Source organism: Sceloporus occidentalis, unplaced genomic scaffold, assembly GCF_023333645.1.
Source record: "Sceloporus occidentalis isolate IW3139 unplaced genomic scaffold, rSceOcc1.0.p SCAF_8, whole genome shotgun sequence".
Lineage (NCBI taxonomy): Eukaryota > Metazoa > Chordata > Lepidosauria > Squamata > Phrynosomatidae > Sceloporus > Sceloporus occidentalis.
Window position 1 is genome coordinate 44018192 of NW_028316988.1, and position 26649 is coordinate 44044840.

Consider the following 26649-nt stretch of genomic DNA (forward strand, 5'->3'; position numbering starts at 1 on the left):
ATATGCGTTTCACACTCTCATTGGCTCCCTGCGTTGCCTATCATCTTTCCCTGTGTATGTTATGCATCTCCCCCTTTTTCACTCTACACACACAGCCTTTCCTATTAGTGTGTGTGAAGCCAGGATTGGGCGACACCCTAAAAAAAAGAAAAACACCACCCCAACCACGTTGTTTGTTCATTGGCTGCGGCCGCCGCCTTTCATAACTAGAGGCGTCCGCTGAGTGGACGACGGGGTGGCTCGGTCCGCCTCTAGAGCGTCCTGGGTTTCTTATTGGCTCTTACTCGGGCCAGCTCGTCCATTCACAGAACTCACTACACATGCGGCCCCGCCCCTTAGGGTTGGGAAGACGCCCCGCCTCCGCTCCCTCTTTCCCTCACCTTTCCCGCTCCCTCCCGCAGGGGGGGTCACGTGATGTTTTCGCCGTGGCGCCGCCGTCGTCGTCGCCGCCGCCGTCGAGGAGGAGCCTCCTCTTCTCTGAGGCGAGGCGAGTAGCAGCGAAAGCGGGGCCGGCAGAGGCGGCGGGGAAGGGCCGAGGCTCAGAAGGCTCCCTCCATGGCGGCCCAGGCCTTGGAACGCCGCATTCCCCTCCACTGAGGCCGGCTTCTCCTTCCTTTCCTTAGGCATTTACAATTGAAGATGGCGAGCGCCCAAGGAACCCGAGGAAAGGAAGACAACGACGCCGAAGAGGACTATTGCAGGGCTGAGGAAAACCCGGAGCTGGACCGCAGCCCCACTGGAACGGCTCCTTCTGCTCCTCAGCCTCTATCGCTTCCTATTGCTCCTCTGCCGCCGCCGAACCACCACCTGCTGCTGCTCCTGAGGAGATCCCCCAGCACCTCCCTCTGCCTGGTCCAAGAGGAAGAGGCCATCTTGACCCCGGCCGGGACGAAGCCCGGTACTGCTGCGCAAGCTCCTCCTTCGGGCCGGGTGCCTACGCCTTGCGGACGGGCCTCTGCCCCCGCCGGAGTCACCTTCGGGGACGACGTCAGGAAATGCGGCTACCTCCGGAAGCAGAAGCACGGCCACAAGCGCTACTTCGTGCTCCGGGCGGAGAGCCGGCTGGCCCCGGCCAGGTTGGAGTATTACGACAGCGAGAAGAAGTTTAAGAGTAGTGTGAGAGCGGCGGCAGCATCGGCGGCGGCGGCCGGAGCCAACGCGGCCCTCTGCTGCCCGCCTCCGAAGCGCGTGATCCCCCTCTACCAGTGCTTCACCGTGAGCCGGAGGGCGGACGCCAAGCACAAGCACATCGTCGCGCTCTACACCAAGGACGAGTACTTCGCCATGGTGGCCGAGAACGAGGCGGAGCAGGACGGGTGGTACCAAGCCATCAGCGAGCTCATGAGCCAAAGCAAGCGGGGCTTCTCGGAGCAAGAGGACCAGGCCGAGCCGCAGCTGGACGACGACGACGAGCATTACGGTGCCAACCTCAGGCCGGGCGCCGCCTTCAAAGAGGTCTGGCAGGTGAACGTCAAGCCCAAAGGGCTGGGGCAGACGAAGAACTTGACGGGGGTCTACCGGCTGTGCCTCTCCAGCAAGGCCATCCACCTGGTCAAGCTGAATACCGAGGTCCCTTCGGTTCACCTGCAGCTGATGAACATCAGGCGTTGCGGGCACTCGGAAAACTTCTTCTTCATCGAGGTGGGCAGGTCCGCCTCCATCGGCCCAGGCGAGCTCTGGATGCAAGTCGACGATTCGGTGGTGGCCCAGAACATGCATGAGACCTTCCTGGAGACCATGAAAGCTTTGAAAGCCTTCTCGGAGTTCAGGCCTCGCAGCAAGAGCCAGTCCTCCGGGGGCGGCAGTAGCACCAACCCTATCTCCTTCATCACGACCAGGAGGCACCTGGGCAACCTGCCTCCCAGCCAGACCGGCTTGCAGAGGAGATCCAGAACCGAAAGCATTACCGGAGGGACCCCTCCTACCACCAAGAGTAGCAGTTCCTACCGCTTCCGAACTTCCAGCGAAGGGGAGGGGACCATGACCAGACCGTTCAGGTCAGTTACTGGGAGCCTGATTCATCTGAACACCGCAAGGATGAATTTGGGTCGCCAGGAAGGCAGCGGGCGGTACGTCAGAGCAGCGTTCAGCTCTTCCTATCACACCAGGTCAGCTTCTCTGCCAGTGTCCCATTTCCCATCTACTACCAGCCCCATCAGTGTTTCTTCAAGTAGCGGCCATGGATCGGCTTCGGATACCCTTGTGAGACCTTCCAGTTCTTCTGTCTGTGGCTCCCCGAGTGACGGAGGCTTTATTTCTTCCGACGAATACGGCTCCAGCCCCGGAGACTTTAGGTACTTTCGTGTGAGAAGTAATACCCCAGATTCCTTGGGCAATACGCCGCCGATCAGGGAAGAGAATTGTTTGAGTGAATACATGTCTATGAGCAAGCAGCAAATGGATAATAACAGTTCGAGAGATGATTACCGGGAGGCTGAGAAATGCTTCAGGAAAAGAACTTACTCTTTAACCAAGCCTGTGTGTGCGCCGGCCCAGCAGAGAACATCCCAAACTGCAGCTTCTTTAGACGAGGATTTGGTGGGAAACCATGGGCGCCTGCCTTGTTCCGAATCGCCAAAATTCAAAACTAACCCTGAACCCGAGTATGGGGAATCTGCCCTTGAATCTGTATGTAATCAAAACAGGAACAAAGCCAGAGATGATGGATACATGCCAATGATGCCAGGAGTTGCATCCTCCCTTGCAAGCAACAGTGATTATCTGCCAATGACTCCTAAAAGCGTGTCTGTTCCAAAACAGATAAACAGCTCTTGGTCATCAACTCAGGCTGACTCCAAGGGGTATATGATGATGTTTCCCAGGGCAGTCTCTTCTCCCGTACGGAGCCCTTTAACTGGATTTAATTCTAAAACCGGCGGTGAAAAATTGACAAGCAATGAGTATATGGATATGTCACCTGGAAGTTCAGGCGCTCCAAAACAACCTGGTGACTCAAATTATATGCATACCAACGCTGGCTCCAAAACTTTTGGCTCTTACTTCTCTCTCCCACGAAGCTTTAAGACTCTGTCAGGAGAAAACGGTGAACATGATGAATATGTCCCAATGTCCTCACCTGGAAAATTACTGTATGATGAGCCTGACAATGGCAGAAATATTAGTAATGAAGTTTTGGCGAATGGCCTTTCCAAAACACCTCTCCTAAAAGGATCTGACGAAGGCCTGGTGCAGAACAGAGTTATCAGGCCTACAAGGCTTCCCTTAGGTACTAGAGGTAGTAACACCATACCCAGAATGTACGACCGTACGATTCCGCTTGAGCCATCCAGCCCTGGAGAATACATAAATATTGACTTTGGTGAGAAAGCAAGTAACACACCGTATTCTTTATCTGCGGAGGGATCTCCATCATCTCTTGGTTCCAGCAGTGACCATAGGCAGTCGCCCCTTTCTGACTATATGAGTGTGGACCTTGATGTTCAGTCCCCCAAAGCTGCTAAAGACCTCTCCAGCTCTTTGACTGATATCTCTATTTATGCAAGTTCCAGCATCCCCAGGAACCCACCTGATGCCGATTACACGAGGCTCTCCTTTGGCACGGCTTGTGTCAGCACTGCAAGTGGTAGGATTGATGACTACACCGAGATGACCTTCAGCATGGCAGCAACACCCCCTGGACCATTTAACACCGAAAGCAAAAATGGCCTAAAGATTGATAGTCCTCCTTCCATAGTTAACAGACTCTGCATTGTTGACCAGTATCCCGGTGGCAGCGACTTCCCTGTTCCTGGCCCTGACCCTCCTGTAGTCCCTAAAGTCATCCGCGCTGACCCACAAGGAAGGAGGCGGCATAGCTCTGAAACCTTTTCCTCGGCTGCCACCGTTACCACTTCCTCCTCTTTCTTTACTGACAGTAGTAAAAGGCACAGCTCTGCCTCTTTTGACAATGTGTGGCTGAAGCCCGAAGAACACATTTCAGACGGCCATGAAGGCAAGATGTCCAGAGATACTTCGACTGGGTTTCAGAACGGCTTGAACTATATAGCTCTAAATTTACGGGAAAACCCTTTAAACTGTGAGGAGAGCCCTAGTACACCAAACTGCCACCTCCCAAACGGTACTCTGAACCTGGAAAGTGGAGTGTATGTAAGCATAGACTTCAGCAGATCGGACGGTCTGAAGTGTAACTCTGCGAGGAAAGGTTTGTAGTCTTTGGCAAGCACCCACAAAACTAGAATGCATGTACAATTTCAGTACATTATTGTGAACCACAGCTTCCTGTTTTTAAAAATTGCCACACTTTTCATTTAGCATACTCTTATCATTGGGTAGTTGTCACTGAATGCAGATGGGGTCTAAAAACACTGCAGAAACAATCCAGTTTTGCAACACTTTAACTGCCCTGGGTCAGTGCTAGGGAATGCTGGGAACTGTAGTTTTGTGAGACATTTAGCCTTCTCTGCCAGAGAGCTCTGGTGCCACAACAAACTACAATTCCCAGGATTCCTTAGTGCTGAGCTAGGGCAGTTAAAGCAGTCTTGAACTGGAATATTTCTGCAGTGTGTATTGGACCATAGTCCGAACCAAAGAGCTTGGTCATGGTAACTTGCTATATTTAAAAACATTTATGTGGCTTAATTAGGTGGTTGCTAGTTTTGTTAAAATTGTCATTAGTCCAGTGATACTCATGCTGTTTATATAGTCAGTATTTAGGTAACCATACATCAGAAGTGGCCAGGAGTTAGATCAGAATCTCCTGGTAAATTTCTGGGTGATTTTCAGCAGGAATAGGGGTTTTTTTAAGGGAACAGGAATGGTTCATTTCAATTATGTGTGTATGTGTGCCTTCAAGTCACCTGTCAAGTTATGGCGACCCCCATGAATTTCAGAGAGGTTTCTCAGGCAGGGCATCCTCAGAGGTGGCTTTGCCAGTTCCTTCCTCTGAAGGTCAGACCACATCACCTGGTATCCATTGGTGGTCTCCCATGCATGTACTAACCAGGGCTGACCCTGCTTAGCTTCCAAGATTGCATGGACCTGGTGCTTTTAAGGCAGTGGTCCCCAAAATGTGCTCTTTAAGAGATTTTGGACTCCAGCTCCCAGAAGGCTCAGCCATGTTGGCCAATAGTTTGGGATTCTGGGAGCTGGAGTCCAAAATCTCTTAAAGAGCACAATCTGAGGACCAATGCTTTAAGGTATTTAGGCCAGGGAGTCATAAATTCCTGGGCTGAGCATGTACCATGAGCCACCATCTTCCTTAATTCCACCCTGAAGCATTATTTGGCAGCTAACTCTGTTTGGTAGATCTAGAAAAAAAGCCCAAAGTTGATCATTAAAGCTTGAAGTCAGCAAATTCCTGCTGTAAGTTGCACCTATGTTTCTAATTTATCAGTTTTGGGGGGGAGGCATTCCCTGTTTCATTACTGTCATAAAAGCATTAGCTACAATAGCAGTTCTAAAGATCAGACAGCTTTCCACGATGAATCTGAACACTTTAGGTTCCTTGTTATGGCTTTTAGGTAAGTTGGGCAAAAACCCATCACTTTCTGAGGTCCTGGGAAAGGAAATGTATTGTTTCCAGATTCATGATACAGACTCTACAGTCTGAGATGAAGTGTTTATAACCTGATGCCTTCTATTGACAAGTGGCATTTTGTTAAACATGTGTCGAGCTTCATTAGATTGTATTGGTGATATAAACTTAACACTGAATTTATGGGGAGGGGAGTAATGAATATTTCCAGGGGAAGAAAAGGTTCATTGGGAAGGTTGCAGATCTCAGCATTGTGTTCGCTGTTGGCATCCCTCCCCCCTTTCAAGGGATTTTGTTTTTACTTGGAGGTATTTCTTTGCTGAATTCAATGAGGATTACTCATAAATAAGTGTACATAAGATTGCAGCTCTAGACAGGTTTCTTGTTGGTCATGTGAGTTGAGTGATAGGTTTTTGAAAGAGCTTGGCTTGCTTAAAGTCGTGCAAATGTACACACTTGGGAAGTTAGATATGTATTTTACAAATTAATCAATGAAATAGACACACAGGGATCACATCCCAGTTGATCTCTATAAGATTACCCTAGTAATACGGACTGAGTCTCCCTTATCTGGCGTTCTGAAATCCAAAATAATCCCAAAACTAAAACCTTTTGGCCTTTTTCATGAGTGGCTGAGATAGGGACACTTATGCTTTCTGATGGTCAAAACTTATTAAAGATGTTGTATTGAGTCACTATGGGGTGTGTCTATACGGCAGTGATTCCCAGACTTTGGTCCTCCAGATGGTTTGGATATCAGCTCCCCAAATTCCTGACTTTTGGCCAAGTATGCTGAGGCTTCTGGGAGCTGAAGTCCAAAACACCTGGAGGACTAAAATTTGTGAATCACTGCTATAAGGATCATATGGAACATAATGAATTTTGTGTTCAAATTTGGGTTCCATCTCCAAGATGTACCTCATTATGTGCGTATGCGCAAATACAGGCTCTCCAAAATCCCAAGATATCCCAAATCCATAAAATGTGTGGCCCCAAGCATTTTGGAGGAGGGAGGCTTAACCTGTAGCTCTGTTGTGTTCTGGAATATGTTTGCTAGGATCTTACAGCAATAATAGTGTCATGGTTTATTAGGGTCATAGAGTAATGTAACTTTGATGCTTGTTTCCTTTAAAAACTAGTCATGGGATCAGAGGCACAAGCCATACCCAGTTTAAGGATTTTCCTCCTGTTACGTTTCTCATGGCTGTTTGAATGAAGGTCAGATATTTGGGTCACTGCTGCTTATTAATATAGAATAAGTATCCTGTCCTTTCTGTTAAAAGGGAGAACTATTCCTGCATTGCTTTATGAGTGGATATTTTAAAAAATGCTCTAGATCAGTGGTCTCCAAATTGTATCCTTTAAGAGATTTTGGACTTCAGCTCCCAGAAGTCTTAGCCATGTGGGTCAACAGAGTGGGATTCTGGGACCTGAAGTCCAAAATCCCTAAAAGACCTCAGTTTGGGGACCACTGCTCTAGATTCATATAAAAATGGCTGGCAGGCTGAATGTGGATTTCTGTATGTGCCCTAGTTCACTCTGAAGGCTTCAAGGCAACTTTTCCAAACCTTGATAGTTGAGTTACAGCTTCCATCATCCCTTACCATTGTCCCACTGGCTAGGGATGATGGGCATTTTAATCTTACCATTGAGGATCCACAGCGGAAAAAGTCCAGATCCTTAAAGAGTATGATATTAGAGGAAAGGTTATGAACTGTGTTTGTCTGTCCCTTCCTCACAGCCCCAAGTTTTCTCCCTTGCTGTCTGGCTAAACCCAAGTTGTTCAGGTGTTCTTCTAAGTGAATGGATAACTTTTAGGTTACATCTTCTTCCCGTCTGCAAAGTTTCATTTCATTAGAATAAAGTGACGAAGACCCATAGTGCCCTTGGTGCCCTCCAGAGGTTTTCAAAAGAGTTTGTACTTTGCTCAGCACAGTGACAACCGAACACAACTACGGAGTGGGGCTGACTCCCCAGATCTGGACATATGGCTGCATTTAAACTTTAGATGCTTTCTCAACATCCATTGAAAACATGGCCTTGTTAGGGCTGCAGTTGAAACCTAAAGAGAGCTTATTTGCTATTGAGCTCCTGCAGGTAGAAAAATGTGCAATGTCTTCAGTTAGTGGGAACCAAACAGAGCCACAGAGAAGATGGAATGGCAAAACAAAAGAATAAGGTGTAATACTCTTGGGGTCGGTAGCTTTCAACTTTGGTGCTTTCATGTCCTCTGACTTTACTCATGACAGGAGAAAGAACAGAACCCTACAGCATGCTTTTCTCATAGAAAAGTTTACTTGTACTGCTTTCTAGGTACATACTTATTCTTATCCACCAAAGCATGTCGCTCAGTTTACTAATATCCCTAGTTTGACATCCATACAGTTAAAAGCCAATAGTGGAAAGAGACCAATATATTTGATTTTATTGTTTTGGCTTTCCTTTCTGTGTGGTGAGATTCCCCACTTATTTTAACAATATTTCATTTGGAAAAAGAAAGACCTAGGATATAAGTGTTCTTTCAGAGACCTCACATTTCGAATGGTGGTTATTCAGACAAGCCTAGTTGCCTAGGCTGCTGAAAACACTACTTGCCTCGGGATGCTTAAAACTCTGAAACAAGGCTGGAGTTTCAGGTCACCGTCGTTGAACCCATTTCTGTTTTTCTTATCAGTTTGCTTATGGTCTTGCAGCAGTGTATATATGCTTTTATTTCCAACATGAGAGAGATTACTTCCCTGAGAGAAAGGCACAAAATTCTGTATGATTTATATAACTACAACTTGAATGTGTTTATGCTTAAGCAGAGTAAAACGAATAATACAAGAAGCTGTTGAACTCCTGACGTTTCATTGTTCGAAGTCAAGGACCCTCTGCTTACAGTGACTGAAAAAATAATAACACACACAAAACCCTCTTGAAGCGCTTCTTTTACCTTGATCAAAATTAAAAAAGCTTGAGCACAGTTCATCCTCTGTTAAGACTATTACCCTTCCCCTCCTCCTTCAGTTTTTGTGAATGGGAAGAGTTGAAAAGCTTGTTCCGTATCACTAAGTGACTAAAACTGAGGAAGGCAGAACAATGTACTTTCTGTGGTAAATGAAGGTGACTTCTTGTGGGCATAACTGAACATTACACACAAGTGAAAGTAGCAAAACACCAGTCACTTCTGCTACAGAAAACCTATTTCGGGAGGAGGAAAGACATGGGAGCAAAGGTGTGCTGCCCCTTCCACAAAGACTCCGCATGCATTTTTATCCTTGTAAGCATGCCTTTGAGTGGCTTGAGGTGGAGTTGCAATGGGAAAGTATCAGGATTAGCACCCTTTCCCAAATAATGTCTCCATTCCAAATTTTTCTCTCACGCCCCTCCATAGGCAAAACCTGTTTGTTTGGAACGCAAGCGGTTGCTAAAGTTCGCTTAGGTACAAAACACACTGCAGAGATAATCCAGTTTGAGACCACTTGAACTGTCTTGGCTCAATGCTTGGGAGTTCTGGGACCTGTAGTTTTGTGAGACATTTAGCCTCTGTGAGAGAGATCTGGTCCCACAATAAACCATATACACACAGGCCAAAATAAAGCTGCTTCAGGTCATTTTGGAGGTATGGAGTTTCAATGATGCATGCGTCCTAAGAGTCTGGAAGCTGCACCAAAGCTGCACTCCAGTGCTTAGGAATGGAGTGTGGCTTTGGCACCACCTCCGGACTCTTAGGACGCATGTATCATTTAAACAGCATACCTCCAAAGTGACTCGAAGCAGCTTTATTTTGGCTGTCTGTATCAGGCCTACAATTCCCAGGCTTCCCTAGCACTGAGCCAGGGCAGTTTTTCCCCCCTCCTGGCTCAATGTTTTGCTCATCCGCCTTACTGTATCTCTAAAATAATCCTGTGAGTTAACCCAGGCATGTTGGTTATCTCTAAGTAGCTGGCATCCCCAAATTTGAAGACTCCCATTCAACATGATGATGATGATGATGATGATGATGATGATGATGATGATGATGATGATGATGCACATTTCCCTCTGGAATGTTAGAGTGTCTAAGTTGTGTGTTATTTTCATAAGAAGCGTCTGCAAAAGTAAAGGAAGGGGGAGAGAAGAGGAGTAGGATCATAATTCTTTGGAAAATTCCAAAGTATAAATGCTGCTTTTGTGTGCACCTATTTATCTGATACTTGGCAGGCATCATCCTTTTAGCAAACACAACTATCCCTACAAATTCATCCAGTTCTGTGAAGAAATCAAAAAGTTCCTGGGTTTTTTTAAACAACATTTTAAGGTGGCTCTCTTTGTGTGTGTTTGGTAGCTGTAAGAAGCTAGTACCCATGAAAATGACACTCATTTCTAACCAAAGAAAGTATTTGTTAATTTTGAATTGGGGTGGGCGGGTATAAGACTAGTAGTAGTCTTGGTCCAGACTGAAACTTAACATGCGTGGCATAACTTGGCCAGGACATGCTGCCATAGACTTCAATGAGCCGTGAACACCTTAATCACTTTTTGGGCTGCTGCTCATAACTTCACTAAAGAGATGGCTTCCTCAAGAAGCCTGAATAAAGTGCTTCTGTGATTTCTTCCAACGCTTGACAGAAGTAGCTGATAAACCTCTGTCAAAACTCGGAGAAGTATATGTCAGTTTTCAGCACTTTTGAATTCCTGTGTCACTGGCAGCAGTTTCAAAAAGACTTCATCAAAGTAGATCATGAAAGCCACATTGTAAGAGTTTAGAGTCAGTGGGGCTGTTTGCGGCTGTTTGCATAAACTAACATTTTGGGTCTTCAAATAAAGAGGCAAGTGGAGGGGGTGTTGTTTTTGTAGCTTTGGGGCATTATGTGCCCTTTTAATGTACTCCCAAATAACATCTCTATATGGAACCAAGCAGAAAAGGTTGATGATGCTGTAGAAAACCTAGTGCATACCATTTCAGTTAATCATTATAAACCAGATTTAATGGTGGTGTTTCAGTTCTGATATTTTTCTAGTTAGCTCTCAGGCATGTTGTTGTGCTCACATTCTTTGAAGCCGCCTTACAAAAGTACGGAGCCGGTTCACTTCTATTGATGCTACTAATCAGTGTTAGAAAATGGGATGCTCCTCCATTCCCTTGCTTTGTGGCCATTTTTCCCTGCTGCTTTAGAATACCAAATGGATGTACACCAAGAGAGTCACTGTAACTAGTTAACTAGGCCATCTGCATCCTTAAGATTGTGCTTTTGTCCCAAGTTACACTTGTCTTGATGAAACAATTGGTGTTTTCAGTGCAAGCTTAGCTGATCAGTGGATTTTGGCATCTGGGAGCTTAACTGAAAATACACCGGTCCCTCCACATTTGCTGGGGTTAGGGGTGAGGGCCCTCCATGAATGTGGAGAAACGGCAAATTAAAAAGTACTATTCTTTTAACCTGAGAGAGCCCCTCTCTGGGAATCTCCAGGTCCTCCAGTGCAACTCTGTGGTCAACATCAGCCAGAAGTTGATCATTGAATCATGCTGGAGGACCTACAAATGCCTAGAAAAGGGTTTTCTCTAGAAACGTCTAGGTTTCCAGCACAACTCTATGGCCAACTTCTGGCAGAGTTGCATTGGTAGTGATTCCTAGAGAGAACATACAGTACTAGTTGAAACCACAATCAAAGCTGCAAAAGTCAAAGCCACAACTTTGAAGGGCCAACTTGTAATGAAAGGCATTTGGTTGGTTTGTTAGGATTCTTTTAGGACAGAAAATCTGAGCAGATGCATGAGACAGAGAAGCCAACCAGAATAAGCAACCCTCTCCCTCTTTAAGTAAATGACACATAACTCTTTTTACAGGAACTGGGTCCTTTGGTAGGAGTTGTGGATGCTTTAAATCCCGTTTCTAGCATTGTGGAGCCTAAGATTACCTTCATCCTGAGGTGATGCAGCATTGAATTTCAGGGAATTTTGGAGGAACTTAGCTGTTAGCAAGGGAAGGAAGGATGGAAAGTGGGTTTTGGCAGGTGGCAGATGAGCCAGGTCCCAAATCACCCACCTATTATAATGAGAGAGGATTAGGTTTGTACCCAAATTCTTCATTTCCTTGTGGCATAAAATCCATTCTTAGTGTAAGAGGTTCCAGGGGGATGATCTGAAGTAGATAAGAAATAGGAAGGTATCCGCTAAAGTTTTATTAAAAGTGGCCAAAGGTTTTTAAAAATGGCACAGTCTTTGTGGCCAGAGGCAAGAGAGGAGGAAGAAGAGAGAGGAAAACAAAGCAAACCTTCCCCTCCTGTGTTTGTCCGAAAACGGCGTGACTCACTCTTACCTGGTCTCTGTGACCCAAAGGGCAGCCTCCTTGGCCCACCCTGCAAATTGCTGTTTGTCTTTTTGACTCGGGTCACGTGCAGCTTTATTAGGCATCTTAAAGGCAACCATAATAATTACCTTTATGCAGTACATGTTGAAACAGAAACTTTCAGGGTTTTGAGGAGCAAAATGCCATCCGGCTGATGGAGATGGAAGGAGACTGCGGATGCTCACAGCGTCAAGTCACAGGACAATTATTAGGGTGGCCGGCTCTTCACAGGCGCCGATCCTATACTTTCGACTGCTTGGTGACAAGAGGAATTTCAGCAACTGAAGCTATAACCCAATGCTGGTAAAAAAAAACTCACCTTTATTCCTATAAAAACAGTACTTTAGTCAAGGAGGTAGAGTAGCTGCTTGCCTGCCTGCTTGACCTCTGGCCCAGTTGCAAGTCTAAATAGGCAAGTGTGTGTTTGTGCATCCATGTGCGCACACACACACACACAAACCAGGAAAGCAAAAATAGGTGTCCTATGAACTGGTAAGAACAGGCCATACCCATCATGGACCATTGCAGTCTCTGTAAGAATCACTTTTGTTTGTAGGGATCTTTTTCCCTTTCCCTATTACCTGTTGAAAGTTAAGCATCTTAGGGTCTTGTCTGAAATGGGAGAAGTTGGTTGGTTTTCTTTAAAAGAATGGATTTATAGAAGAGATTCATGTTCCCTGTTCAGCAATATCACTGGTATAGCCTTCCCACTTTATGTCCGGGGTAATGTTTCATATTTGGTATTTCCTCTGGATATTTCCAAAACCACTTCCCTTTATGTAGTTTTTGCCCTAAGCTGGAACTTCCCTAACGTGTTGTTTTCTAACAACAAGTATTTGATCTCAGGAAGCATTCAGATGTGGGCCCAAGGTGCTGCGGGGATAAATCTTGATGCACTTTTCAGTTATTTGAAGGTGAGAAAGAAATGGAGGCACACAATGGATCTCCTGTTAGAGGATCTAGAGTCAGATTCAGAGAGTCTGCAGCCACACTGAACACAAAGGGAGGATAGGGGAATGGTGTGTATTCTGCAGTTCCTGAAGTGCAGAATTAGCATCGACATTGTTTAAAAACCAGATGGGTTACTAGTCTTTGAGTCTTATTTGGGAGAAGGGTTATATTTTAGTAATAGGGTACTTGCTTTGCCTCCAGAAGGCCACAGATGTAATTCAGGTAGGGCAGGGAAAGGCGCATGTCAGAAATGTTGGGAGAGTTGCTACCAATCTGTGCTGATAACTCAAGAGCTAGATGGACCATTGATCTGATGTACAATAAGACAGCTTCCTACCTTCTCCTTCCCCTCTTTATTATAAACCCAGGGCTGGGCAAAATGAAGCCCATGGTCCACAGGCAGCCTCCCCAAGTTCCCCAGGAGTAAGAATATTACCTCAAAAGGCCACCAAGCGGGTGGTGCTTTTGTCATGTTTGGAGGAATCAGGGCCATTTTAGGCCCAGGAAAGACCTGGAAGTAAACCAGAAGTGATTTCGTGTCTCCTCGTGTTTTGAAGAAAGGCCTCTCTCTGTCCTACAATGGCTCAGGGGGGCTAAAACATGGTGAAAATGACATCCCCGCTCCATCTGTAGAGGGCAGTCGGGGTATTTAAGAGAAGACATTGTTTTTCCCTTGCAGTGGGGTAGTGCTTCGGATGCTATCCCTCCCCAAATCTCCTCAAGGGTCGTTGCAGCTCCCCACTGGCTCCTACAGTTGCCCACTCCTGTCCTAATCTTCCCTAAGTTCATGCTGTTTTTCAGTTCCTTCCCTTACATCCTACATCAGTTTTGTGAGTATCCACTGAATCGTAGCATCTCCTACATTTCTGATTTCTCTTGTATGTTTCAGGCACTGCTGCTCTCTGTCCTTCTGCAGTTCCTTTAAGTTCAACAGCTCCTGAGCCGATGGCTTTCTCTTGCATGAAAGTCTTTCAGAGATGTGGCATGCTAGTCTGTTAGGATATTTTATGACTATTTTTTACAAAGCATTGCTGAGGAGCATGCTCTGGAAACTCTTTTTCAAGGTGTTCACAGCTGTGAAGATCAGAGACTGATACCCCCCCCCCCCCGGCTCTGCTGAATATATATATATATATATATATATATATATATATATATAGGTCACCAGCACTAGGTTTCCAAGATAACTGTGCAGAAAGGTATATACATCCCTCAGATGCTATTATAATCTAAACGTATGGAAAATCAGAATGAGGGTGGCTCAGTTGGCTGAAAATGTAAATATGAATTTAAAATAGCATGAAGTGAGTGCACTTGAACAGAATATGTTGGGATGGGGTAGATCAGTGATTCCCAAACTTTGGCCCTCCAAAGGGTTTGGACTTGACTTCCCAGAATTCCTGACTGTTGATCAATCTGGCTGAGGATTCTGGGAGCTGAGGATTTGGAGGACCAAAGTATGGGAATCCCTGAGGTCGATCATGCCTTTATAGTATTTTGGGGAAAGCTTGTGAGTGCTTTTGAATGTTTCTGAGAAGTCCTTGTTAGGACAGGACAATCTCATTAGTTCTTTTCAGTGCTCCTCAACAACATTTATAATGGTAGAGTATTCAAAGAATGTTTCCTACACCAACAATTCATGTGCAGAGGACTTTAAAAGTATCCTTACAGCAGTAATATTACCTGTAGTCTTACTCTACAGATAAGGAATTGCAACAAAGAAGGTCATTTATTTCAAGCTGGATTTTGCTATATGTTCTCTGCTGTGCAGTGGGTGCCCAGGTACAAAATCTGGAAGCATTGTTCCTCCAGAAATGTGGAGGATTGAGGGAATTGTGTGCCTTGCCAGATGTTGTAGGACTTCATGTCCCTGCTGACCTTCCCACCATAGTTAATGATGAATAATGCTGTTCCACAACATCTAGAGGACCCTTTTCTAGAAAGGCCCGTGTTTCCATTCAACCTGGGCACTGAAAATGTTACATGTCATCTTCCTATCCATTGCTTTTCTACTGGAAATAGCATTCTCCTGGCCTGTTTTACCTCAGAGGGCCAGTGGCAGAGCTTTTGGGTTTGGTAGATGCACAAGAGAGGCAGAATATGCAGTTGGCCCTCCACATTTGTGGCATTGACTTTTGCGGATTTGATTATTTGCGGTTTTGATAAATATGTTCTCTCTAGGCATCTGACAGTCTTCCAATGTGACTCTGCCAGAAGCTGACCATAGAGTTGTGCTGGAGAACCTACAAGTTCCCAGAGAAGACGCTTCTCTAGACATTTGTAGGTTCTTCCAGCTTCCATGATGAACTTCTGGCAAGTGTTAACCATAGAGTTGCACTGGAGGACCTGGAGGTTCCTAAAGAGGTGTCCTCTCAGGTAAAAAGAATAGGGTTTTTGTTTTTTATTTTCAGTTTTTCCACATTCATGGGGGTCCTTTGCCCTTAATCCCAGCGAATGTGGAGGGACCACTGTGAGGCCATGCTGTGAGGCCTGGGATGATAAAGTATGTCTGTGATTATAAAGCTGCATTTTGTCCTCTGGGCCACACTAGCCGCTGTCATAACTGCTTCCGTAGGACTATTAATGCAGCATAATAGTGACATGGAATTATTGTAAGAGATACATGCAGGCTAGGTCTTGTTTATACAGGGAGGAGTTCTAATACTACAAGCAGTGTCCTTCTGGTGTTACGTAAATGTTTTACCAGGTATGTTTACATTTGTTGCCACTGGAAACTTCTGGAGTCGGTTAGAAACTGAACTAGGAGTTGAAAGCTGTCCTGTTCGTGGTCTGAGTGAATTGTGGAACACTACCGTTCCTTGACGCTTGATTCTAGGCTACCGTTTCATCAACACAACTCTCCTTTGTTTAGACAACGCCAAGGCAGATGGATGATTCGTATTTTTTTAGACTTTCTAGGGTGGCAAAAGTAAAGTTTAAGGTCGATAAGTAATGTGCAGGCTGTGTGTGAGGTGAGGGTCTTTTTGCATTAACATCCGTGAAATGCAAAATACAGCCCATTACCCCTGTATTTTGCACAAAGAATGGGATGTGTAGTCTGCTTGTTTGAGTATATTTCCATTGGTGTCATTCACATTCTGGAAGGAGATTCTTTGGGGTTTGAGAAGGAGCGGCTACAAGATGCATCCTTGCTCATCTGTTTGGTGAAAGCCCTTCAAAGTCTCTATATCAGTATATTTAATGACAGAATTCATTTTATTTCATTATACAGTCGGCCCTTCTTATACACGGATTTTTTATACACGGATTCAAGCATACATGGTTTGAAAATGTTCCAAAAAAGTATAAATTTACCTTGATGTTCCATTTTTTATTAGGGACACCATTTTGCTATGCCATTATACTTAATGGGACTTGAGCATACACGGATTTTGTTATACACGGGGGATCTTGGAACCAAACCCCAGCGTATAACAAGGATCCACTGTAAATGTGTGAATTCCTCCAAGCTGATTTCCCTCTTCTCTTTGAAAGAGGGATAGACATTCTCATATGAGTATATGAAATTATTGCTGGCATAAATGGGATGACATCCTTCCAAGACGGACATACTGGAGGTTGTTTTCAGCAACCAAAGTCTAAAGTAGTCTTTAGGTTGAACTGGTGATCTGACAAATTCCAAAGCACTTAGACTGTAGCCTCTCTTCTCTGTCTTGGACTGAGGATAAGGTATGCAAGTGTGGATACAAGGATGTACTACAGACTGACTTTTGCACATCATGTCTGTGCCGTGGAAGGACTTTTTGCTAGGACAGGGAAACACTCGGGCTGCTCATAGCAACAGAGCAAAACACTGATGCCTTTGTTCAGATGACATGATCTCTAAAGATATCCCTTGAGTTTAGTAACCTTGTTTGTAGATGCTGTTTCAACCAGTTTCCCAGTTTGAACATTGTGGGAAACGGTGGTTTAGTAAACCCCGGAAATATTGAATTAAGGCACGGGGCGCAGCAGGGGACAAATAAACACACATTCAGGACTGGTTGGGGATTGTTATATCTTAGCCAAGTCTGTGCCTGCTTGCACTGATGCTGGTAAGATCCCTGTGTGCCCGACTGTGTTTACTGTTGAACTAGAGTTTATAGAGATGCTGAATGTTTGAAGTTAATAGTCTTGTGTGTGATCTCTCCTTCGTGGCAAGACTGTTCTGCTCAAGGCAGTCTCTCTGCCTTAAAAGAAAAGGGAAGAGGGGGATCTGAAGTTAGCAGTATCAATAGATGGATTGTCTAACTAATTAGGCAGGCCAGCATGTTTTCCTCTCATTTTGCCTACTTCTGCATTTTTTCAATATCTTGCATGTTTCACTCTGATTTGGTGAGGTTTGGGAGGGACAAGAAGCTGTATCATCAACCCTCCTCCTCCTGCGTTCCCAGGAATCGTATCCAGCAAGGCTTCTTGCTTTTTGGATTTCTCACCAGGAGTAACCCACATACATTCAAACATACCTTAACCACAAATGCTAGAAAGCTTCATTCTTACTTTAGTACCGTTATGAAAGACAAGGTTTTTAGGAAATTGGATGTTGATATTGCATTACTTTTCCTGTATCTGTATGCAGTTGTGAGAAACATGCAACCATACCCATAGAAGGTTAGTCATGTCAGGTCCTGAAGGCTAGTAAAGTTAAATTGAGTCCACATAATGGTTTTAAAGGTTTTTTGTTTTTCTGGTGTGTGTGTGTGTGTGAATGTGTGGAGGGAACCTGTGTCTTGTTTCAGGCCAAAATTGCTGCTGGAGACAACCAGGAGTAGAAAATGTCTGTTTTTATTAAGTGTATTTGGCCCCAGGGATGGGATGGACTCTGTCTTGCTAGCTGCAGAGACATCTTTGAGAGGTACATAAGAGCTTCAGTTTGCTCACACCCTTTCTACTTCTGAAAAGTACTGTTTACTTCCAGGAAAGAGGAAGCATTTCTAGTTTATAAGGTAACAAAGGTCTCGAAGTTCTTAATAACAGTCTTTAGCATTTGAGTGTATGAACTCTGTGCCCCTGAGTGGCAAAATCTTATCTTCAAAGCCTGCATAGGGTTTTAGAAGTACACTTCGGGAGAACATATTAAACGTATTGACTATGCAGATCATGCTGCTGTGATTCAAAGAGCTTCATTGACAAAAGTGCCACTCTGTGTAACTCTTCCTCTTAACCAGTGCCACAGCGTTTGAAGGTTTTAGTACACAAAACATTGTGTTGAAGCTCGATCCAGACAAGACGGAGGTGCCTCTGCTTAGCTGAAAGGCAAATCAGGGACACAGGTTTGCAGCTTGCATGCGCTGCTGGATTCAGTGCTCAGCCTGCAAGCTCAGGTTTCTGTGGTGGCCAGGAATTCATTTGCACAGTAAAAGCTTGTGCGCCAGCTCAGCTGTTTTGAGAGATGTCTGATCTGGCCAGGGTTGCACATGCCTCAGTTACATCTCATTTGGACTCTTGTAACACATTCAACATGGAACTGTCTTTGAAGAATGCTCTGAAACTTCAGCTGGCCTAAAGGGCGGGTTGCAGACTGTTCAACCAGGTCTAGTTGTAGGAAGTACACAGCTCATTTTTACAACAGGGCCTGTTTCCAGGCACAATTTCAAGCGTTGTTTGTGACCTATAATCCTGTATGGTTTGGGTCTATGGAGCAGCTTGCTCTAGATGTTCAGCCATGCTGCAGTTCTTCAAACAGCGATACAGTGTTAACCTCTGCCATCTTTTTGTCCAGACTTTGCGGTGGGCTACTTATTGTCCGCAACTTTCTACATTTCACTGATTTACAGCAAGCTCCGTGTGACCTCCCCCCCTTTTTAATAATAAAAAGTACATTTATCAAAATGTCACATGGCAGTTTGTTCTAGATTGAAATGTTCCACATTCCCTGAATTCCTAGCATATTTGTTAAAGGGCTCAGTTGGATTTTTTGTTTTTAAAGTTGGGGAACTGAATTGCGTCTCTCTTTGGACATCATTCCTCTTTAATACTAACTTAACAATGTCTGTTTTCATCATTGTTTTACATATTGAAATGCTGCGTTTTCTTTAGCAGAATGCATCTAAATAAATGGTATACAGGGAGTGTACATTGCTGTAATCTTAAGCATACTTGATAAGATTTCAGTCGCTTGGGCAACATTTTGGAAAATGTATACATATCAGGGTTCAAATTCTCCATCTTCATCGCCATGCATTGAATGTAGATAGCATCCATGTGGGCTGCCTTGCCTTGCTTGTCTGTAGCTGAGGTTATACAAATAGCACATGGTGCATCAGAGAAGACATTTTTCAAAATGCCTGAGGATTGTGAAACGGAATGTTTAAATTGTTTCATTGCAAACTCTTCTCTTTGTGGAGTTTCGTAACTCGTAAATTGTTCTTGGACATCTATGAATGGAGGCTAACATACTCCTAGTAATAATTTTAAAGGAGAAACATCTTTTCCCCTCTATTTCCCTTGCACTAAAATGTTTTCTTTCTTTCTTTCTTTCTTTCCTTAGACTGATGGCATTGCCATGGAAACCATTGTGAGAAGAGCAAGCTTTCCAGCTGGTATCTCCATAACTGTGTGGTGCTTTTGGAAGCAGAGCCCATCTCCAGCCAGCTCTGTCCGCTTCCTCCAGCAGCACAGACATGGACACGCGTCGTCGGGAATGATTTTTCATTGAGTGATGGTTGAGTCTACTACACTTGTGCTAATTTGAATGAACTTTTGTCATAGATGAGTTTTGATGACGGAGGTTTCTCTCTCCCTTCCCCCAAGCCCCCCACCAGCATATCTGTCTGGAAGTCAATGTGAAACGCCGGAGGAGAATTGGTCACTTCCTGTGCTACTTCTACATTTCCCCGCCTTGTCAGATGCTGTTTGAAGAAGTCACTTTTGCTGTCTGAGAATCAGCCTAATACAGAGTTTGCTTTCCTGGTACTTGAAGTGATAGCATAAATGTTTTATAAATGGTTGAGGGGTGGGTTTGTTGTTTTTTTGGCAGTCGTAAACCCATATTTGAGGGGATGGGAACAACAGATGAAGGCTATGATCCTAAGCATGCTTACTTGCAACTCTCCTTGAAACCAGTGGGTCACGTTTTCAGGACTAGAAGCCTGCAGCTAGTATTTTCAATGGCAAATTCTAACACACACAGCCTTCCCCACCATCGTCTAATAAGTAGTCAATGGGAGAGTCTGTCTTTCCTCTGCCATCCCACCTCGCTGCATGTTCTTTCTAGTGTCTGCTCGTCCTCTTGCATGTACCATAAGAGAGGCCACTGTTCACCTTCCCCACCTCCTGCTCTGGACAAGGCCAAGAAGGAGGACAAGATACCACCTTTTTGCCTCGCCTACATCCCACCCCACTCCTCAGCCTTTGTGGCCACCTTGACAAAGCAGCCATTTATTCTTTGCTCCATCTGCAGCCACTTTGAAAACAGCCGCTGCTTGAGCAAACTGCAGCTGCTGAAGACCAGTTGGAATGATGGGTGGCAGGTGGTGACTTCTCCTCTGTTCTCCTTTTGAGAAAAAGAAGGCAAAGGGAGGCCACCATTCTGTGCAGTTACATGCGGGTAAGCATCCCTGAACATAGTTGAATTTAATCCCAAGTAAACATGTGCAGGATAGGGCTGTGACGAAGTGTCTGTCCTTCCCTCACACGTTACTCCTCGCTCGCATTCCCTCCTCCCAGGCTGATGTGCGCGCAGGTTCAGATGCGACTTCAGAAAGAAGAGCATTACGCCATGTGGGGGAGAGATGGTACTTAATCGAGACCTCTCTCGTTCTATTTTTGCTGCATTTCACTTTATGGTACAAGGTTTTTTTTGTTTTGTTTTGGATCCTATATATTTTTTATAATCCTACGTCCTCTTAAATTTAAGATTGTTGCTGAAAATAATCTGGAATGTAAAGGTAGAATCGAAGATCTGGTTGTATCATAATTATAGTTTGAAAATTCTCTTTCATCTCCCTGTATATTACTTCCATTAATTATCAAGTTTGGATAAGCGGGGAATTGACTTTTTTTGAAAATATATATATATACATGTTCAAACGGGGTGAAAAAGGCAGACTCTTCAACTGTATATTGCCCTGGCATTACCATATTGATGTGCTGTAGAGCTTTTATAGAGAAATCCCTTGATCTTAAAAACTTGGGTTAAGAAAAAAATCCCCTTTATTTGGAGCCACTTTTCTTTCAAACTTAGAAAAAGCATAACTAATATTCTCTTCTTCTTATGCCTATTGTGGGGAAAGGAAAGCCTTTTTTTCTTTGTAAGGGATATTGGTGGAAATTGGAAATCATAGTCCAAAGCCAGGTGCCTCGCGTACGTCATTAAAGAGCATGACACTAGTGATTGGTACCGACGCTAGTTGTCGGTACACATAGTAAGTATATACTAATAAATTAGAAGCACTGATGACTGAAAGAGTTGAAAGCAGTACACAAAATCCTCAGGCACCACACAGCTGGTATTCCTCTACCTTGTATATTGTACAAGTATTGAGTAAGGGTTGCCTCACCTTTCTGACATCTGACATTTTCAAAGTCCTAGACCAGTTTGTATAACAAATTAGATCCTGCTGTCAGTTTTGATGTCATTACTGTGTATCAGAATCTATTTTGGTTAGACTTAATAATACATGTCACGCGATGATATAGATAACGTTTGGCAAAGGTAGTTGATATCTCTGAATTTACATGGAACCCAGTTATTAGAAAGATTATATATATATAGACCTATATATATATATATATACACATATGCTGCAGGGTTTAAAAGCACAGATGAGTTTCTGAATCTAGAAAAGCAAGGTTTTCAAGAGTACAGTTAACTAATTGCTGCTAAACAGATTTTAACTTAAAAACATGACCACTTTTCTAGACCACAATACTGTCTTGCCATCTACGTTTTCTTTGGACTCTGTAAATTAACAATGCAATAGGTACTGCCTTTTTTTAAATTAAAAAAAAGGTTTACATATTTTTATTTAAAGAGAATGAAATTTGGGGTGATAGTTCAAAAAATGAATTGTGAAAAAAGGTTTAACAAATGATTACGTTCTTTACACATTAGATCCTGAGGCTGCCATGGTACAATATACAGCACTGATTTTACAAATGCTGAATGAATAAGCAAATGGGTAACCTCAACTCTACTGGTACAAATACTTAACAGGTACAGCATTATAAATATGCAATCTTTTTTGTCTTAGTTTACAGCAACTAACTTATTCAGTATTGTGCTGGGAGATCATTTTCCAACTATGTAAAACATATCACTACGTGGGCAACCTTCCAGCCACTCGTTTTATGCTGCTGTATAGTACAGAAAAAAAACCAATGATGGAACAATGTTTGTCCTGTAAATTTTAATTTGATATTGGACAGTTATTTGTCTGTACAAACTAAAACATATATGGTTGAAACTGTTCATTATATTTGCTATTTCCGCTTCACTGATCTGTTTAAAAGTTTGAGCTGATTGATCCGGCTGTGTCTTCCATTGTAAATATTGGTACATTGTTTTTCATGGTAAAACGCAGCACATTTGCAGTTTTGGGAGACTGGCTTGAAGCTCTGTATAGTGTTTATATTTATCTGAATTGGCTTTCCATAGAGCTACTTGCAGTAAATGTGTTCATGGTAATGTTGCGTGGTTGAGTCTTCATTTTAAACTGCTCATGACCCTTAAGTACTATAAAGCTACTGGTAAGAAAGGGCGCAAGCGTCTTACGATTCATGCCTTATGGATGTTGATTTTATGATTTCAACACATTTGAGTTGCCAGAAGTTTAAATGTGCTGAAGGGCCCAATGGTGCCTCCTTCCATCAGTCAGCAAGTACTATGAATGGAAGTGTGTCGGTGTGGGTTGTCTAAGAGTCATTCGTTTCATTTCATTTTGTCTTATTTCATTTATATGCATGTTTGTTAAGATTGAAAGAATGGATGATGATGGAAAACCAGTTAAAAGCTTTACAATAAAAATGTAATAACAATTAAAATCATCTTGCTAAAATAATATGAAATTGCGTTAAACATACAATTAAAAAAAACACCTAAATAGAACATACATACCATATAAAAGCCTCCCTGACCAAGATGATGTATTAATATATTCAACCTGATGCTATGTTTCTTAGGCACTCCTGAGTTCAGTAATGTCAGTAGGTTTCTATCTACCTAACTCAGCACAGGAGCTGGCTGGTAATATCTCAGAACAGTGTCCTTAGTAGGATTACATAGTCAAGTAGTACACGTCATATATATGTCGAGGGCAAGTTTGGGGGCCAAAATTATGGATTTTGATATGACCCATGAATAAGTCGCAGGTAAAACTTAAGAGCGTGTAACAAAGGATGCAAAGGACGAAGTGGGAAAACGATGCCAAAAAATGTTTACAATTCTGGTGAGCATAACTGTTTGTGCTCACCCTAAAGGCTGAATGGGTGAGGAGGGAAATATAGTAAAATACATCATGGCTGAGGGGAACTGTACTCTTTTGGACTAAGCTCTTGCCTTTTGCCACTTGACTCAGAGAAGCGGATGGTTCCTTTTTTGAGAAGAGTTAAACTACAGTACAGTGGGGCCTTGCTGTCCATGTATTTAAGTGCCCGCAAACAACAAGCCCCATTGTCCACAATGGCTGTGCGTGACCATGCGCACTTTGTGCCAAGATTAGGGACAACAGGACTCGAGGCCCTTTGTTTTTTCGTATCCACAAAAGGGTCTGAATGGATTCCCCGCGGATAAGAAGGGCCAACTGTACTTACTTTGATAAGTCAATCCAGGCTTTTTGGGGTCAATTTTTTGACTAAAATTCCTAGATGTATACATGAATATATATAGTATCTTTTAAGTCCTTAGCACCCCCCAACGGATCCTGGAAAGTGGGGTGGTAAGTGATGATGCATCCAGTTCTCTCCCAGTAGCGGGGAGCGCTGGTGCCACAGGCAGAAGTATGAGGAAAGAAGGTGGCTGCTCTTCTTCCCCAGCTGGGCTCACATTCCCCTGGCTACGCAATGGCCAAGGGAGCACATACCTGCCCTTTGCAGCAGGTTTATGGGATATGGAGAGATCTGTTTCACAGGATGTGAAGACTTAAAAAACAACATGCCTATTTTTTAGGGGGGAATACGGTAAGGATGTCTTGCCTTAATGTCAAGATCATACTTGAACCTTAAAGTAAATCTTTCCACAACTCTGTGGCCCACGTAATATTACAAGTAGGAGACCGTCCTTTGCTATGCCCCAGTTGAGTGCCTATGTGAAAAGGGAGTAGAAGAGGCAATATTGGAGATCCTTGCAAGTGCTAGGGAAGTTAATATTAATAGAATGCACAGGATGTTTGGTGTGTAAAAACCAGGCTTTTGAGTTCTGCTCTGTTTTATGTGACTCTTGGACAATATTGCCTCTTGTACCTCTTTACAGATTCAGATTCAGTAAATATTGAATAGAGAAGTATTTGGGGCTCATGCTGAAATACAACAGCCGGAATCCTCCATCACATTCTATATTAAGTAACTTAACGTATACTTAATGTGCAGCAGAGGTGCTAAGAAATTTTGTCAGTAAAACGTGAAATGCATAACATGAGTGTCCTGATGTACACTGGTCCCCGTTATACATGTCGGCATAAGCAGTGATTCCCAAACTTTGGTCTTCTAGGTGTTTTGCACGTCAACTCCCAGAAGTGCCAGCCAGCTTGGCCAACAGCCAGGAATTCTTGGAGCTGAAGTCCAAAACGTGGAGGACCAAAGTTTGGGAACTACTGACCTAGATGGTATCAGGATGTACCATGGGACTGATGTGCATCGATTCCAGTGTGCTTCGGTCCCTTTGCCAGATCCCCTACATAGTGTTGTAACAGCACCCTATTAGGTGGGTACAGATGTTGCAAAAATGCCCAATTCTAATCCCTACAAACGTAAATCCACTTAGACGTAAGTCACCAACAAGATCCTAGCCTTTAGTCTTAGCAAGCGAAGTCCCCTTTCTTGCCCAAATGCAAGGTGATCCATGGGCTTTTTGACTTGCAACTCACTCTTAGCATTGCATTAAATAAGGAATTGCATGAAATAAGGAAAAAGAAGGCTGTTTGTTACAGAAGGGACAGATTCCCTTGTGTTTAGTTCAAAGTGTTAAACATTCCAGTGATCGATAAAGGATCCCCACCCCCAAAGTTATGTGCTGAAGCATACTTTTGATATTAAGGCATGACTGAAATTAAATCAGAGTTTTTCCCTTTTTTTGGAAGTAAAGCTATACTCTCCCGATCGAACGGCCGCACACAAGCCCTTCTCTTGCCTCCCAAGATTAAAACCGCCAACCAGCAGCGCAGAAGTCGGCTCCATGTTCTGCGTTCTTTCTGGATGAAACAGATTGCTCCGGCCAGCTCCCCTTTCTCTGGGCCTCATGTTATAGAGCAGGCAGCATATGTGAAGAAGAAAAGAAAACAGAGCTCCTGCTACAGGGCAGAAAGGCATACCAGTGGTAAATAAACAAGGCGCATTATCCAAACACAGGGCTATTGCAACATTTTTTTTTAGCAAAATAACTGCGAGAAAGAGGCCTCTGCTGTGAAAGGGCTCATTGGACTTGAACTTATGTCTGTCGCTTGGCTTGGAGTTCAACGGTGGCTCGAGCCAGTAGGCAAAACCGTTGGCACTCAGAATGCCCACAAGGCCTTTCCTTCTTTCAGGGCTGAGCAACTACTTGGACTAGCGCTGCAGGGCACTTTTCTCCCTACTTTTATTGCTTAACATAACATATATTTTCATTGCCGTTCCATATATTGGCCCATCATACAAACACTAAGCTGCGTGGGGAGAAGGGGCGGTGTGTCCCATAGGGACTAATGGGGTGCGTGCCCATGGAGCGTGTGTGCCACTGCGCTGCTGTGCCACTACGCCGCCACGCCACCATGTGCACGAGCCCCATTCATTTAAATGGGGCTTGAGCATAGGTGGAATTTGCTTTACACGAGGGAGTCCGTATGGATCCCCCGTGTAAAGCAAGGGTGCACTGTATAGACAAAAACATTACAAAAAACACAACACAATACCATATATACTCAACTTCATGTATAAGTTGAAGGCAGGTTTTGGGGCCAAAATTGTGGATTTTGATATGACTCATGGATAAATTGAGGGTAAAATGTAGGGCCATGTAACAAAGGATGTAAAGGATGAAGCAAAGGAAAACAATACCAAAGAACTTAGAAAATTCCAGGAGTCATTACTGTTTGTGCTCATATTAAAAGCTGGATCGCTGAGAGAATAGAGGAAAGTCAGTGCTTCCAGGACAGATTACTCTCTTGCTTTTCACCAGGGGATGGATGGATGGATGGATGGATGGATGGATGGATGGATGGATGGATGGATATATATACAGTGGACCCTTGTTATACGCTGGGGTTTGGTTCCAAGATCCCCCGTGTATAACAAAATCCGTGTATGCTCAAGTCCCATTAAATACAATGACATAGCAAAATGATGTCCCTTATAAAAAATGGAATATCAAGGTAAATTTATACTTTGTTGGAACATTTTCAAACCGTGTATGCTTGAATCCGTGTATAAAAAATCCGTGTATAAGAAGGGCCGAGTGTGTGTGTGTGTGTGTGTATGAGAATGAGTTAAAGTACAATACTTACATTGACCCGTGGATAAGTCAACTCAGGTTTTTGGGATCACTTTTTTGACTAAAATGTCTAGACTTATACACGAATATATGCAGGAGCTGCCTAATGCATCAAAATGCACCTTTATCTTTGTACTTTTCATCTCACCTTGCTGAATTTAGTTCTCAATTGTTAATTCGATTTCCATAATATAAGTTGTGACTCTTTTTAGTGCTATTGTCTACTCTTTATTTGTTGCTCTCTGTTTCTAGCATCCACCCTGTTTCTC

The 26649-nt window shown here is 43.8% G+C and overlaps 1 protein-coding gene across 5 annotated transcripts; it reads left to right on the plus strand.

Annotated features, from left to right (window-relative positions):
* The first annotated feature begins 344 nt into the window (after window positions 1-344).
* LOC149308797 (insulin receptor substrate 2-B-like) lies at window positions 345-26649 on the plus strand. 5 transcript variants are annotated; one of them, XR_016282191.1, is made up of 6 exons: window positions 345-487; window positions 624-4162; window positions 19250-19671; window positions 21815-21916; window positions 24407-24619; window positions 25001-26649. XR_016282191.1 is itself a non-coding variant. In XM_089536483.1 (3 exons), exons 2-3 carry the CDS (start codon window positions 640-642, stop codon window positions 19252-19254), a joined length of 3528 nt encoding a protein of 1175 aa, XP_089392609.1. In that variant the 5' UTR covers window positions 345-487; window positions 624-639; the 3' UTR covers window positions 19255-22387. The 5 variants fall into 5 exon arrangements, 1 of the variants encoding a protein (XP_089392609.1); XR_016282190.1 differs by having other exon boundaries at window positions 19250-21916; window positions 24996-26649; XR_016282189.1 differs by having other exon boundaries at window positions 19250-21916.

Bases quoted from the DNA above. Each gene is read 5' to 3' on its own strand.
- LOC149308797 (XM_089536483.1), top strand. From the start codon at position 640: ATGGCGAGCGCCCAAGGAACCCGAGGAAAGGAAGACAACGACGCCGAA.